Here is a 13,996-nt window from a genome sequence, read left to right as displayed (position 1 = left end):
GTACCTCGTGTGTAGTGTGCGTGCCTACACTTCGGAGCAATTTAAGTATTATATATCTTTAGCCTTTCATGTGCAATTTACAAACGGGTAGGTGCAGGACCCGCAGGTGATGAAGGCGGCGAACAATAACAACTCCGTCATTCGTACGTGCTGTGTGTTTGCCCATGAACCGTCTACTTAAGCTACACAAACACACTGACTTATTTCCTTTTTATCTTGAACACTGATTGTCTAACCCTTTATGAAGGTGGACTTCGATAACACTGCAACACGGCTAAATACACGTTAATTGAAACACGACTTTGAAAACGGAATCGTTCCATGTGAAAAATAGTCAACAAACCTGCTTCGTTTGATGCAACGTGAACGTAAGGCGTGAGAAGAGCATTCAGTAGTTCACGTTGCTGTTCTTTCTCCGCTTTAGTTCGAGAAAGTTCGTCCTCGTATTCCGTTATCGTTCTTTCAAATAGTTCAAATATCTCTTCAACCGCCACGTCTAGTCGCTGCTTCACCATTGTCCTGAACATTCTTACCTTACACATTTTTACACAATGACGATTGCTCAATGGTTTTCTGTTGGCAACTGCACTCTGGTCGATCAGATCAGCAGGCGTTGGTATCAGATCTACTCAGGTGGATCAGATTGAAACTGGCTGCAGAGCGCAGTTCGAGGCGTGGTTCAACATAGGGTGGATCTTAACGTTTGACTCCGCCCAGATCAGTTCTCGACATCTATGTACCCTTTTTGTGTTAAACGATTTTCACTTCACGTTTTTGAACACTTAATTTTCAAGTTGAAAAATACAAACTATCAACTGAACGAAAGTCAAATACTAACCTCAACCATACAGGGAGTGCGTCTTCTGCTGGGGACATGTGGTTCTGCACATCCGGCTAATTGCAAAGTAGAAGACGTCTTTTGACCACCAATTTTGACACCAATGGCTCAAACACTTATAACCTACATCAATTACCCCATTTTCGGGGCTTCTGAACATACTTTGCAGGCTTTCGTGGCTCTACAACCCTCTGTTCATCGAGAATGGACGTCAAATTGCCATTTCGGCCACTTCCGTCAAACAGTACAAAGCTCCGCCCCAACTGACTGAGGTATGAGTTTGTAATTTTCGATGTTCAATAAAGTGTTAAAAAGTACGCGTGAAGTCATACGACGTCGCTTCATTAAAACCACCGAGGAAATATTTTGTCATAATTTAACAACAACAAAAAGAGGCGATTAGAATCAATGTAGGCGGAGTCAAACGTTTATGTCCACCCTACGTTGAGCCACGCCTCGAACTGTGCTTTGCAGCCCACTCGGACTACTCGATGATTGGCTCGGGGGGCTGCGCCTGTTGATGATGTCTTATAACGGCAAATCCAATTGGAAAAAACTACATTAGAAGTTAAATTCTGGAAATTGTACAGACTTAAATTTCTCATAACCTGCTCACACTGAGGGTAAAAATATTATTACTTGTTTTGTTTACACAAATCCTGAAATTTGCAATATTGTTGGTCTTTTTATTCTGTTAGGGAAATTTCATATTCACAAAGACAAATTCTTGAAATTTACTCCATGTTTTTTGGGGGGGAATGTTACATGGAGTCTCTTAAGTTTGTAGATAACAAGAAAGGTTTTTTTTAATTAATTGTATTATTTAATATATTGAATTATAATTGATTACACCGAAACGACCTGAGCCAAGCACATTTTAATCAGGCACAAAAATGAAGCCGCCCAGGGTCCTTTCAAACTGCGTAAACACTTCCGTGGAGTAAAGCAGTACTACAAGGAAGGTCAGGATGGTCCAAAAAATACTCAATAAATTCGTCGGTGTTAAGAACGTCACGATTTTACGGACGTGGTGCGTATAACCAATAACCGTAGTGAACTTCAATTTTATGCAATTTATTTGTTCGTCGGGATGAGCGAAAACGCAAACGTGAATACAACCGTGTCCTTCTATGTGACCCATTCGGCTGCACGTAAGCTAATTTAGCTTAGCTTCCCCGTTTACATTTGCACTGATTTAGCCCGCGTGGCTAATAAGCGTAATAACCCACATTAAAATAGTAACAAACTATTTGATATAATATGATAAAGTCGTTTTCAAATTTGATATTCAGTGTTTGTCTAGTTATTACTATAACGAGTTGTCTTGTCTTGTAATTCCCATGGAAGATAAATACTGTGTTTTGAAATGTTTGTGTTTGTATTATTCTGCTAAAACAAGCAGCTGCTTAGTATGGCCTTCCTTAGTACTTATATATACCCGTAGATTGTCCAACTGCTTTTACTAATCATTGCGATAACTAAGGAAGTCAAAGGTGGAATATTTTTACAATTGAAATATTCAATTCAAGAGGTGTCTCTTAATGTTCATTTTGATTGATACGCTCTCATCCAAGGATGGATGGGCAACTGAAAAGATACTCTCTCACACACACATATATATAATTTTGTTTGGGGGCGGGGTGGTGGATATGTACTGAAACTCTTTCCCATTGCAAACTACAAACCCTAACTGTAAATATATTGCTCAATTTTTGTTTTAAGTATGTTTTTTTCTTGATTGTGTTCTTAATCCAGGGTACCCAATTTGGTGGCGTGGGGGACGGTGGGCGGCGTGGCGCTGGTTCACTTCACAGACTGGCGGGTCATCCTCGACTACGTTCCGTATATTAAGGGCAAGTTCCGCAAGGATGACTGAAGACTTTTTCAATTTAATTGTGAGTGTTTTGTCAGCAATAGAAAAATTATTTTCCTTTTTGATGATTACACATCTGCATTTGTAGTTCTTGTCACTGCCACTGAAGTTTATTGGACTTTAGTTCCAAGATAGTAAATTCAAATTTAAATTATACACTTCAAATTATGGGAATGAAATTATTCATTATCGCAATTTAAATTAATCTGTAAATTATCCAATTCAGTTTCTGGTGGCACATAATTCAGACCATATAAAGGCAGAAGTACTTTCAAGAGTGCCAGGAACCTATGGGAAAGACTTTGTGCCTGAAGTGTTGAATGTGTTTGATGTGGATTTAACTATTTTGGTTGGTCATAGATTCCTACAGTGTATCCCAGTGGAAATCTTCCACACTTCCATTCCAGGGTTGCATGGTATACTCAGGACTAGAAAAGTACCACAAGATCTTGCAATCAAAAATGAAACGATTCCGCATATTTTTTTATACCAGTACTTGTGCGCAGTACGGCAACTAGTATAACATTCTTCAAGTAAGAGTCCAAGTGTGCTTGCCGTAGCTGTTTGTCACTCCTGTAAAATACGTACCTGTTCTATATGTGGGGAACAAACAAGCCAGATGCCTGTTACACTGCAGTACACTGTAGTGTACTCTATTCAGCTTCCGGGGCTCCACACAATAACAGTACGGCAAGGATGGAGGCACGCTTCCTGAGGCAGTCGAGAAGACGAAAGACTAATCCACACTACAGTGTAACCTCAGTTTTCATGATAAAAGCTTTGCAAAAAGTCTGGCTAAAACTGAATTGGCATGAAAGCTAAAGCAGGATTTCTTATGGGAAATCCAATTAATCCGATTCATTCCAGCCATTTTCCGAGCTCTTTTTAAAAAAAAAAAAAGTAGTGTTTTTTTTCTTTTTTTTTCGTCTTAACAAATGGCAGGAACTTCCTGTCAAATTGTGTCAAAAGAGGGCATCAGGTAGCAAGAATTTATTCCGGGCAATAACAAGCAAGCCTCCTCCACTCGTAACAAGTTGGGGCAACAACGTGACATCCTATCAAAAATCAGGCCTTCAAAATAAAAGCAAAGCAGCATGATAACTGTTTACCCCACTTTATTTGGCTGTGTAGTAGCTTATTTAGCATACAGACTCAAGCTGTTTTGTGCTTGACTGTTAAATAAGCCACCATGTAAGCCAAGAAAATGTGCTGAACCTGTTATTGTGCTGCATGCTTTTATTATGAAGGTCTGACTTTGATGGGATGTGTTATGCAGATGTTGCCTGAGTGTTGCAGTGCAGGCGAGGAGGGTTATTGTTAATTAAAGTTTGCCTTACCGTCTGTTGAACCCTTTTCACACAACTTACGAAATGCTTTGGAAAAAACATGCATTTATTCCGGGAAATAAAAGCCATGTGTTTTGTTTGTTTGTTTTTTTTTGTACAAAAACTGAGCAGAAGTACGAAAACCAGGACAAACGTTTGCCTAATAGTATAACAGAGCATGAAAATAATAAATGTATAGTAATTTCCTTTAAAATTCTCTACCTGCTAATATTATTTTAAATTAATAAGAATAAAGACTTTTAAATTCCAAGTTTTGTGATCTATGATTCCACTGCTTTTACTGATTACAGAGGTTCCTGCTGTGGTACCTTTTCACTGTCTGTATTTTATTCACGTATTAAAGTCAGAATTTTGGTATCATGGCAACACTATTCCAATACATTCAGTAGGTTGGTTGAAAGCAGCTTTGCCCGTTTTTAGAAAACTAAGCACTATTATAGAGAAATATGCACATTGCAACACTGTGGAGCGACCACATGTCGGTGTCTACTGGAACAAAAACAGTCATTAAAGACACTGTCTCCCCATCCCGTTATATCGCCTTTTATACTATGCACGGAACTTGTCTACAACATGCCTCGGTAAGCGCTGCTGTTTTTGTTAGCAACAGATTTTAAATGAGTTAACTATTGTACATCTGTGAATATCAGTTAGGTTTACAGACAATTACAGTCTCTATTCTGTTTATTGCCCTGATTGTGGGAAAAGGAGACGTGCATTTTTTTCACAATTGAAAACAGTTTCCACTCTGGTTATCGTAGTAAAAGATTTGACTAGTTGGAAAAAAAATACACAAAGGATAAAGAATTATGGGAAACGTTCGGCTTCCGATAGCATAGCAACAGGATCCATCTTTTCGGACCCCTCAAGCGACTTTTTTTCAAAGTAATAAGTAACAAATCTAACCGCTTTTTGCGGCGTTATTGGAGACCTCTAGAGAAGCTGAGACTCCCTTACAATCTGTGTCCAGACTGTAAATGAATGGTGCACGGGCAAAGCCATTTATTTGTGTAGTTTCACACTTGATGGGTGGGGCAGACACTCTGGAGACCGGACTATTTGTATACCAACAATAAAATTCAAAATTTTGCTGCGGTGTGTTTTTAATTAGAAGAATAGCCCTCTATAATATACTTAATAAAAACACACTGTAATGACATCATTAAATATGGCTTTTTTTTTTTCAGAGCATTCGTCTTGAGCCCAACGTAAATTCATAATTGCGGAATTGCGGTCATTCGTATCTCAAGGCACCACTTTATGTGCCGTTTAGTGGATGCAGAAATATGTAATTTACATTTCAGGCGTTTTACTCGAAAGCACTCACCACTGTTACCTCACGTGACACTTTATGAAGACTTGTCGTGTGTGTGCACATGATATAGACTCGTGTTGCTGATGTGTGCCTTGCAGGAGCAGAGCCTATATCCGTGGACTGGGTGGACAAGAGTGGACTTGCTTCTACCTGGCCAGTTTAAAATGAGATGACGATGATGCCCACGTGATGCAGGGACTTGTTAGGATGCATTCTGTATAATAGTAATTTAAAAAAAAAAACGCTTTGATCCATGACTATTCAATGATAAATAAATGTTAAACGCCATTATGTGTCCGCTTATTTTTGACGCTTATGCATGAACAAAAATACAGATGTCATTTACATTCTTCCAGTTTGATTCAGTCACATAGGTGGGCTGATAAGGGTAGACGGCCCCCCCGGAACAATAGTCACGTTATCACGCAGACGGCGAAATTTGCGTGGATAATTTCTCCAGTGGTCGAGGGGGAGGGGACTTAGAGAGAAGGGATTTAATACAGCGAGAGGAACAAAACCACAGTGTCTTCAAGATGGATAAAAACGAGTAAGTACCTAACGTGCAAGGCGTTTAAAGCCTTCTCAACGGTTTGCAACGGACTCGGTGTCGTCAAACGTGCATAATGTGCCTTTCGTCAGACAGAAATACCAGTAAATAGCAATGTTTATCATCGTTACGGCGAATAGTGTTCGCGTTTTGTGTTTGTGTGTGCAAGTCGCAATGCAACGGTGTGTTCGTTAACGTCTGTTTAGCACCGTTGCAATGTCGCTATTAACAAATGTGATCTTTTTCATGTTTGCAATCAGCGTGGACCCGCAGCGGCGCGTCGACAATATGCCATTTTGACAGATCTGCATATGTTAACCATGCACAACAAATCCGTCCACCCCCGAGCTCAAACTGCCCCTACAAACGCGCTAGTACACGATGTGTTTTTACCCCGTAAATACTGAAACATGCAGCTCGCGTTCGATGGAAAAGATCCACTTTGTTCATTCATAATTTGAAGAACAGAGAGTGACAACGGTCGGCATTGTGGTGAAATGGCTCTCGGATTTCATGTAACCGACGTGAAATTTGAGAGCTGAGGTGGGAATCGAAAAAGTGACATCTAACAACACGTGTTACATTTATTTGACCTCAAACGTGCGGGATTTGTTGTCACTGCGCCTCGCCTTGGCTATTTACGTCTATTTTGAGCAGTAGACATCATTTATATTGCTTTCAGTTAACATTATTGCGACCTGACACCAACGTCAAGGTAAACAACGGTGATGGTCGTATTTCCGTAAATGTATTTCACAATAAAATACAACACATTGTGAAATTTTAGATGAGTTTATTATATTGTTTATAACTGCAAAATGCACACGTGGGATAAGAAATTCTACAAACAGTATTACAATTATTCATACAAATAAGTAAAACAAATGCACATTATTGTCATATTGTTTTGTATGCTGCTGCGTACAACATTTTTTCCCAGCTTTAGTAGAGTCTCACTATAAAGCGGTTCACCATTTGCGGAGTCTTTATATCACAGATTTCTCGCTAGACAACAAGGTTTTGCGGCAATTATTTTTCCATGTGGACAGATAGACTAAGTTCACACTGCAGCTCAATTCCAATTTCTGCAGCCCATATCGACATGTGTCAGATTTTTTTCATGCTGTGTGAACAGTACAGCTCCGATTAATTTATTTCTGTATCCAACCTAGGCCCCTTTCATATGTGGATATGAATCGGATATCTGATGCATCTGCAGTTTGAACACTCATCCGTACGCATCCAACCTATAGATCATTAAAAGCCAAATATGCGCTCCGCGCGGGTGCGAAAGATTACTTTGAAAACTACAGACAACCATGTGTGAATCTGCAAAGTTGTTTAGAGTATGAGTGTTGACTTTATATTTGACTTTAATTGAATCCTACTTTTCTGGTGATAGCAGTAGTTCACCCGCATAGGCGCAGCAATGATGTGACTAGCCTCATTTGACCTAAATATTTCTACTTTATTCCCGCCTTGCTCCACTGTCAATCTGAGTTGAGCCCCTACACGCTGGAACATATTTACTTCCGTAAACACTGTGCCACAGGATTTTTTTTTTTTTTTAATGTAACTCACTCGACGTTTTTGCTGTGTGCTCATGCGTGTCACATCAAGGATGTATTCCGTTCACATAAGAAGTCGCATTTGATTTTGGAATGTGAACGTGTACATAAAAAAACAACAATTTAGAATTGGGCATCAGGTCCTGCAGTATGAACGTAGCCTTATTAGTGGAGACTTAAGTGCGGGCCAGGTGGGAAGATTGTGTAAAAGAGAGAGAGAATATCCAACGTTTGGGATAATTTCATTTCACATTTATTCAATATAGCATACCACTGCTAGTTTGAACGAATTGTAATGGCTCCACATGATACACAGTACACACAGCCGCTGGTGCATTTTTAATCTCTTTATTGAATTAAACAGCAACATACAGCAAACGCAAGCACATTTAGAACACCTGCCGAAGGCCTCAACTGACGCTGTCACTGAACACGCAGAATGTCGGTTTAGCCAGTTAACTGTCAGCCAACGCTACATTCTCGTTTATTTGCTGACTTCCACATCACTCAACAGGCCAGACCTGACTTTTAAAGGAACCCACCCATTCAGTGTCACATACTACAGTGTAGAATGTGCCGATGGCGACCCCAGGTGGACAAAAATAACACCTGCACCTCCACATCTCACAGCCATGTTTTCACTCTGCTCTGTTTCCTGGAGATTAGCTGGAGACCCACTCTGCCTCTACTTCTTGCTGTTAATTACGCTGAATTTCTTCCGGTACAGCTCATTAGTGCACGGCATGTTTGCGTCACAACATAGGTACTGCACTGAATGCATACAATTCTTAATTTTTCTATACTGCTTAACCCAATTTTAAAAAAAGAAAAAAAGATCACTTTAAATAAAAAGACCATAATGTATGCGTTTTGTGATATTTTTGTTTGGTGGTGTTCTGTTAGATTTTTCTAATGTAAAATTATATGCCTTGACTCAATAAATAAATACATTACTGGTAAAAAAAAAAAAAAAAAACATACTTTGTCAGATAGTGTGTCTCCATTAATTATTTTTTTCACAATAATTAATCAGGCATAAAGATGGAAATTGCAGAACTGCTGTTTTCATTTATATTTCATCCATGTTTCCTTCCATTTTCGATACAGTACTGGCTTCTTTACTGTTTCAATTCCAACTTTTGTTTGAAAATGTACTTTTATTTCGAAATCGGTTATTTTTTAACTTCCTGTCATTTTCCTTCTTCCTCTCGGAGCCGGGCCATCCTTGGCTCGGGTTGTGTTCTCTTGTTTTCCTCGCGGATGTAGCTCCTCACTGGGGCCTATGGCGAGCCTGGCGCGGGAGGAGTGGTAGTGATGTGGCCGCTAGAACCACCACGGCGGAGCGATCTGCGCGACTACAAAGAGCACGGAGACGCCGTTAGCTTCTCGACTAGCCCGGGCGAGCTCGCGTTCCAGGTGGCGCGGCGCGTGTTCGTGCTATGGTCGAAGCTAAGCTAACAACAAAAAATAAAATAAAAAGCACTTTCTTTTAAGACTTCTAACTTGATTTATACTCGTGCGCGAGAATGGAGAAGAAAAGGTGGGATTGCACTGCTCTGCCTAAGGGCTGGAAAATGGAAGAAGTGACCAGAAAGTCGGGTTTGTCCGCCGGGAAAAGCGACGTCTATTATTTTAGGTACTTGTCCGAACTGCGCTTCGACTTCTTAACTTAAAACTGTGTGCGGTAGCTTCTTCGCGGATGGATACGCGCAGGACTATTTTGTTTAGAGGGGGAGTCGGGGTGTAAAGTTTAGGTTGGCGTCTAAAAAGACGAGCGACGGGCCTCTTGGGTTGACGTCGGTCAACACTCATTATTCCCCTTACCCTACCCCTTCACCTAAAGTGATCCAACAACGGCAGAATTGTGTTCTCCTTTAGCAGAGGAGACGAGCCAGATGAGGAACAGAGGCAAGAGAGGGGGGAGGCGGGTCGGTTGTATAGTTTGTGGTAGGCTGTCTAATTCTGTTTCCTGTATTGTGTGATGCAAGACGCATCGTGTGTGCATGAGTGACGTGCACGGTCAGGTTCGATTGTACATTCTTAATTCTCATGTTCAATTTATGAGGTTTTGTCAGAAAAGTTCCAGACCTGGTGTCCCAAAACTTCTCTGGAAATAATCCCCTTGGAGTCTAAGACACTTTTCCCAGTCTTCTCATGCATCCCTGCAAGGATTTTTCTGGGATCCTCCACAGCGCCGTCGTCGTGGCCATCTTGATATCGTCCTGGTCACCTTGATGGCTCCCTTGGGAATGAGGTGGGGGGGGGAAAAAATCACACAATGCTAGGTAGGGTCAGTCGGGAGGTTATTACAGCACGATGACGCTCTTCTTGGCCAGGAGCTGTCAGATGCTCAGGCGGCAAGCAGCCATGAGTTGTCCTGACACGGCTCTCCACTTCTTGCCCACCGAGCAGAGCAAATGTTGGAGGCTCTCTTGGTAGATGTTATAATTGATGACAATACCCCACACCTGAATTTTGACTTAAATTTTGGAGATTGTCTTGCTTTGTGACGTTGACCTTGGTGATGTCAGACTCTTCCATGGAGGCTCTAGCGTTCAGTCTCTGGCTCGTACTCGAAGAGCAATGACTCATCGCCGTTACGACTCTCCCTAGGAAGTCAGGTCTCATCGTCATTCACTCTTCTCATTGCTTGTCAACCTGACACACAGTATATGTATATAAAAGCATGTGGAAAGAGAGAGATGATGCCGCAGTTACATACTCCAAGGCACTGATGTCGAAAACGTAGTTTCGGTTTGATATTCCTTTTGAGGCACCAGTCCCGGAACTTTCCTGACGCATTGTGTACATTGTGAGTTGTCGCTCCCACGCGCGGAGCCACAACCAACTCCATTATTTATTTTTTTAAAACCCCATTACCCCCGAAAAAAAAAAAAAAAAAAAAGATGTAGTGGACGTGATGTGCAGTGTGGCCATGGGAAATTACAAGACATGTTTGTAATGCATTATGAGGGCAGGGCTTCAATCCATCCATTCAGAAGTTTGTGCTCGTTGCATGTCGTTGTTGTGCGTTTGTCCGTCCGCCGCTTCCCGCCTTTGATTGTTTAATGTAAAGATGTGTCGTCTTTGCAAAGGATCCTCACATATTTGCCTCTCTGCCGCCTCGCTTAGTCCATCTGGGAAGAAGTTCCGAAGCAAGCCTCAGCTGGCTCGTTACCTCGGCAACCAGATGGACCTGAGCTCATTCGACTTCCGCACAGGGAAGATGCTGATGAGTAAGCTGAACAAAAACCGCCAGCGGATGCGCTACGACAACAACAACCAGAACAAGGTGAGCCAACTCAGAAGCTTTCCTGTCTCTAGGAAAACATCTTTATATTTCCTTCATACATTGTTTACAACATCTTAATTCATGTGGGGGATCCCATACATGATGAGGGAAAAGTCCAAGGCTCCAAACAACTTATCTTTGCGGAGCAGTTTTGCTAATCAAACAATTTTTTTGTATGTTAATCCCAGAGACCTGAAGCGAGATTTTTATTAAACAATAAAAATATGAATATAACTTATGAACAATTGGTTTCTTTTTTTATATAATCAACAGTTTTTATTTCTTAAATTCACATTGTGCATAGCAGCAGACTGTATTTTTTTTGTGTCTAGAAACATTTTCATTGGGACAATTTTAAATGTACATTTTTGTAATTCTGAATGGGTTGTATGGTATTTTAGCAAAGCAAATTTGGGGAGAAAAAGGTTAAGATCTACTGTCATGTAATTTTGAGAACATTTTGTTATGCAGACCTCAAAAGTCATAATCAAAACTCATCTTATTTGGAAACTAAATTGGCTTTTCTTTCGTTTCATGTCATTATCGTAGAGTCCGTGGCTGGGCCGGCCTCCATATTGAGCACACACCCAAATTTGCGATTGGAAATGTTGGATTAGGTTTAACATTTATGTTTTTCGTCTTGATCGTTTTAAGGGTAAACCAGACCTGAACACATCGCTACCAGTCAGACAGACAGCCTCCATTTTTAAGCAGCCAGTTACCAAGGTTACCAACCATCCAAGCAACAAAGTCAAGACAGACCCACAGAAAGCTGTGGACCAGCCCCGTCAGGTGAACGTCTTTTCCAAGACCGGATTTACGCTTCATGGTTCAACTTGGATGGTTCATTTACTTTTTTGTGCTTCTAGCTATTTTGGGAGAAAAAGCTAAGCGGCCTGAGTGCGTACGACATCGCAGAAGAGTTAGTGAAAACGATGGAACTGCCTAAAGGTCTCCAAGGTTTGTGGGCTGTTCATGTTGTCATGACCCAGATGACTTTGGGAGCGAGAAGCTGGGTACGCTGTTTGCCAGTCAATCGCAGGGCACATTTAGACAAGCTAGCATTCACACCTAAAGACAATTTAGTCTTCATTGAACTTAAGATTCTTGTTTTTGTCTAAAACGAGACCAAAAGTACAAAGTATATTGCAAATGAGGACCCATTTGTGGAAAACGGCCCAATTGCTTGAAATTACATTGGAAAACTGGTGGCGCTCCACAAGACTCGATTATAGGTCCACTTTACTTAAACGTCATCTTTTTCAAAACATTTTTTTTCTGTTATTGCTAATACCTCATGATGAAAACAGTGTCACATGACTCACCCTGTTGAACTGCTTTGAAAGTTTTTTCTGTATTTAATGTAGCGTCTGAGCTGTGTAAATATGTTCAAATAAAAGGTTTCATGGCTATTAAAGCACACAGACATTTTCCTGACTGCCACTCTTGTCAGGTGTGGGTCCAGGCTGCACAGACAAGACGCTTCTGTCGGCCATTGCCAGCGCGCTCCACACCAGCGCCGCACCCATCACCGGACAGCTGTCGGCTGCCGTGGAGAAGAACCCCGCCGTGTGGCTCAACACCACGCAGCCGCTCTGCAAGGCCTTCATCGTCACAGATGAGGACATCAGGTTGGGTGGTCACCGTGATTACGCACTTTGAACAGTCTTGTCACACAAGTGTAAAAAGTTATTCATTGTCAACCATAATACAAATTCTACTGTATTTAAGTACAAACGAGCTTCAGACACTTTATAAGACCAGTTAATTTCTTTACGTAGAGTTATGTATGGAAAAAATATTTTCAGGGGGCTAGTATTGATTCATTTCAATGGGGCAAGTTAATTTCGTCACAGAACAAAATGAACTTGTAAGTAGGTTACACTGTATGGATGTATGCTACAGAAAATTGCGGGCTGGACTTGTATGTGCTGACAGTTTGCGTGTTCTGTTGTCTGCCAGGAAGCAGGAGGAGCTGGTCTACAGTGTGAGGAAGCGGCTGGAGGAGGCACTCATGGCCGACATGTTAGCGCACGTAGAGGAGGAGGCTGCGGCTGGCGATGGCGACGCCGTCAAGGACGAAGGCAATGGCAGCGAAGACATGGAGAGCGTATAGCGCAGGTGCCGCAAGCCCAGACGGCAACTAGTATCTTTTTCCCTGGTGGTCATCTTCTTCACGGACATTGGACGAGCCCTTCCTGACCCTGAGGAGCCTTTCCCGCCGTCTCCGGCCACACACAAGCAGACTGACTCAGCCGTGGTGTCCGTTATGGCCGCTGGATGGCAGCAACATGTGAAATTGTCCCCTTACCCAAAATGGGAAGTGACATAATCCAGAACTTTTCACAGAAGAAATATCACAGTCAGTGTTGGATGAACATTTTTACATGAAATTTCTGAATTGTTTTTTTTTTCTTTCTTACTTGACAGTCATATCAATGAAATATTTGGGTGCTTACTAATTTTTTAAGAAGCTTGGACGTGAAGGTTATGCATATTTCTTTGCCGTCTTAAATTTTAACCATGCCCTCTGTGCACCATAAACTGAAGCGGCAGATAACAAAGTTGGTGCACGCTCATCAGTGTTAGCGTCATCATGGTTGTACACTTTTTTTTTTTTAAACTCATGTCATGGTGGCCACATACGTAACTGGTGTCAAATTACGGTCAATACCGTTTGTAATATCACTAATATTTGATGGGATCATGTTTTTGTTTTGTTTTTTAAAAAGACTTATTTGTTGATGTTTTATGGTAAATATTAATAATTAATGCTGGAAATTGTCCTTTTCAATATCAGCAGGTTGGATGCTGAAATTACATTTGATTGTATTGCTGAATAAAAGTCACTATGCCATAAAGTTCATGATTGTTTTTTGATTTAAGTTTTACATTAAATGACAAAATAGATGCTTGATTACATATAGTGTAATAACTTGGATGAGATTTTTGTTGTTTTTGCTTCTTAGAGTCCCATGACTGGCATCCTTACAGGCATGTGTTCAATTCCCACTCTAATAGTGTGAACGTGAGTGGTTGAGACTGACTGGCCAATCTTTAGTCTGCATTTTAGTCAATTAGGATAGGCATGATCGTGTGGTATAATTGTAAAAACAAAAAAACGGATGGGTTTTTGGAAATCAACATAATTACGTTTTTGCTGCATTTTTTATTCAATACCAGCACTAAGCCTTTGCCAGTGGACTTCCCTTCTCGT

General features: G+C 41.0%; 2 protein-coding genes across 4 annotated transcripts; both read left to right on the top strand.

The window, feature by feature from the left end:
- Window positions 1-1,774: 1,774 nt before the first annotated feature.
- Window positions 1,775-5,660, top strand: LOC147138646 (cytochrome b-c1 complex subunit 10-like). The gene is made up of 3 exons (XM_086048451.1): window positions 1,775-1,868; window positions 2,594-2,733; window positions 5,471-5,660. The coding sequence occupies exons 1-2, from the start codon at window positions 1,807-1,809 to the stop codon at window positions 2,712-2,714; spliced, it is 183 nt and encodes a 60-aa protein (XP_085904577.1). The 5' UTR covers window positions 1,775-1,806; the 3' UTR covers window positions 2,715-2,733; window positions 5,471-5,660.
- Window positions 5,661-5,769: 109 nt separating this feature from the next.
- mbd3b (methyl-CpG binding domain protein 3b) lies at window positions 5,770-13,643 on the top strand. 3 transcript variants are annotated; one of them, XM_086047876.1, is made up of 7 exons: window positions 8,606-9,123; window positions 9,366-9,434; window positions 10,620-10,779; window positions 11,434-11,571; window positions 11,649-11,739; window positions 12,233-12,410; window positions 12,742-13,643. In XM_086047876.1, exons 1-7 carry the CDS (start codon window positions 9,014-9,016, stop codon window positions 12,893-12,895), a joined length of 900 nt encoding a protein of 299 aa, XP_085904002.1. In that variant the 5' UTR covers window positions 8,606-9,013; the 3' UTR covers window positions 12,896-13,643. The 3 variants fall into 3 exon arrangements, with proteins under 3 accessions (XP_085904001.1, XP_085904002.1, XP_085904000.1); XM_086047875.1 differs by lacking the exons at window positions 8,606-9,123; window positions 9,366-9,434 and adding an exon at window positions 5,770-5,919; XM_086047874.1 differs by lacking the exon at window positions 9,366-9,434 and having other exon boundaries at window positions 8,629-9,123.
- The last annotated feature ends 353 nt before the right edge of the window (window positions 13,644-13,996 follow it).

This window comes from Filicampus tigris, chromosome 12, assembly GCF_054856515.1.
Source record: "Filicampus tigris isolate MCC_2025a chromosome 12, RoL_Ftig_1.0, whole genome shotgun sequence".
NCBI lineage: Eukaryota > Metazoa > Chordata > Actinopteri > Syngnathiformes > Syngnathidae > Filicampus > Filicampus tigris.
This window is presented reverse-complemented; position numbering and strand designations above follow the sequence as displayed.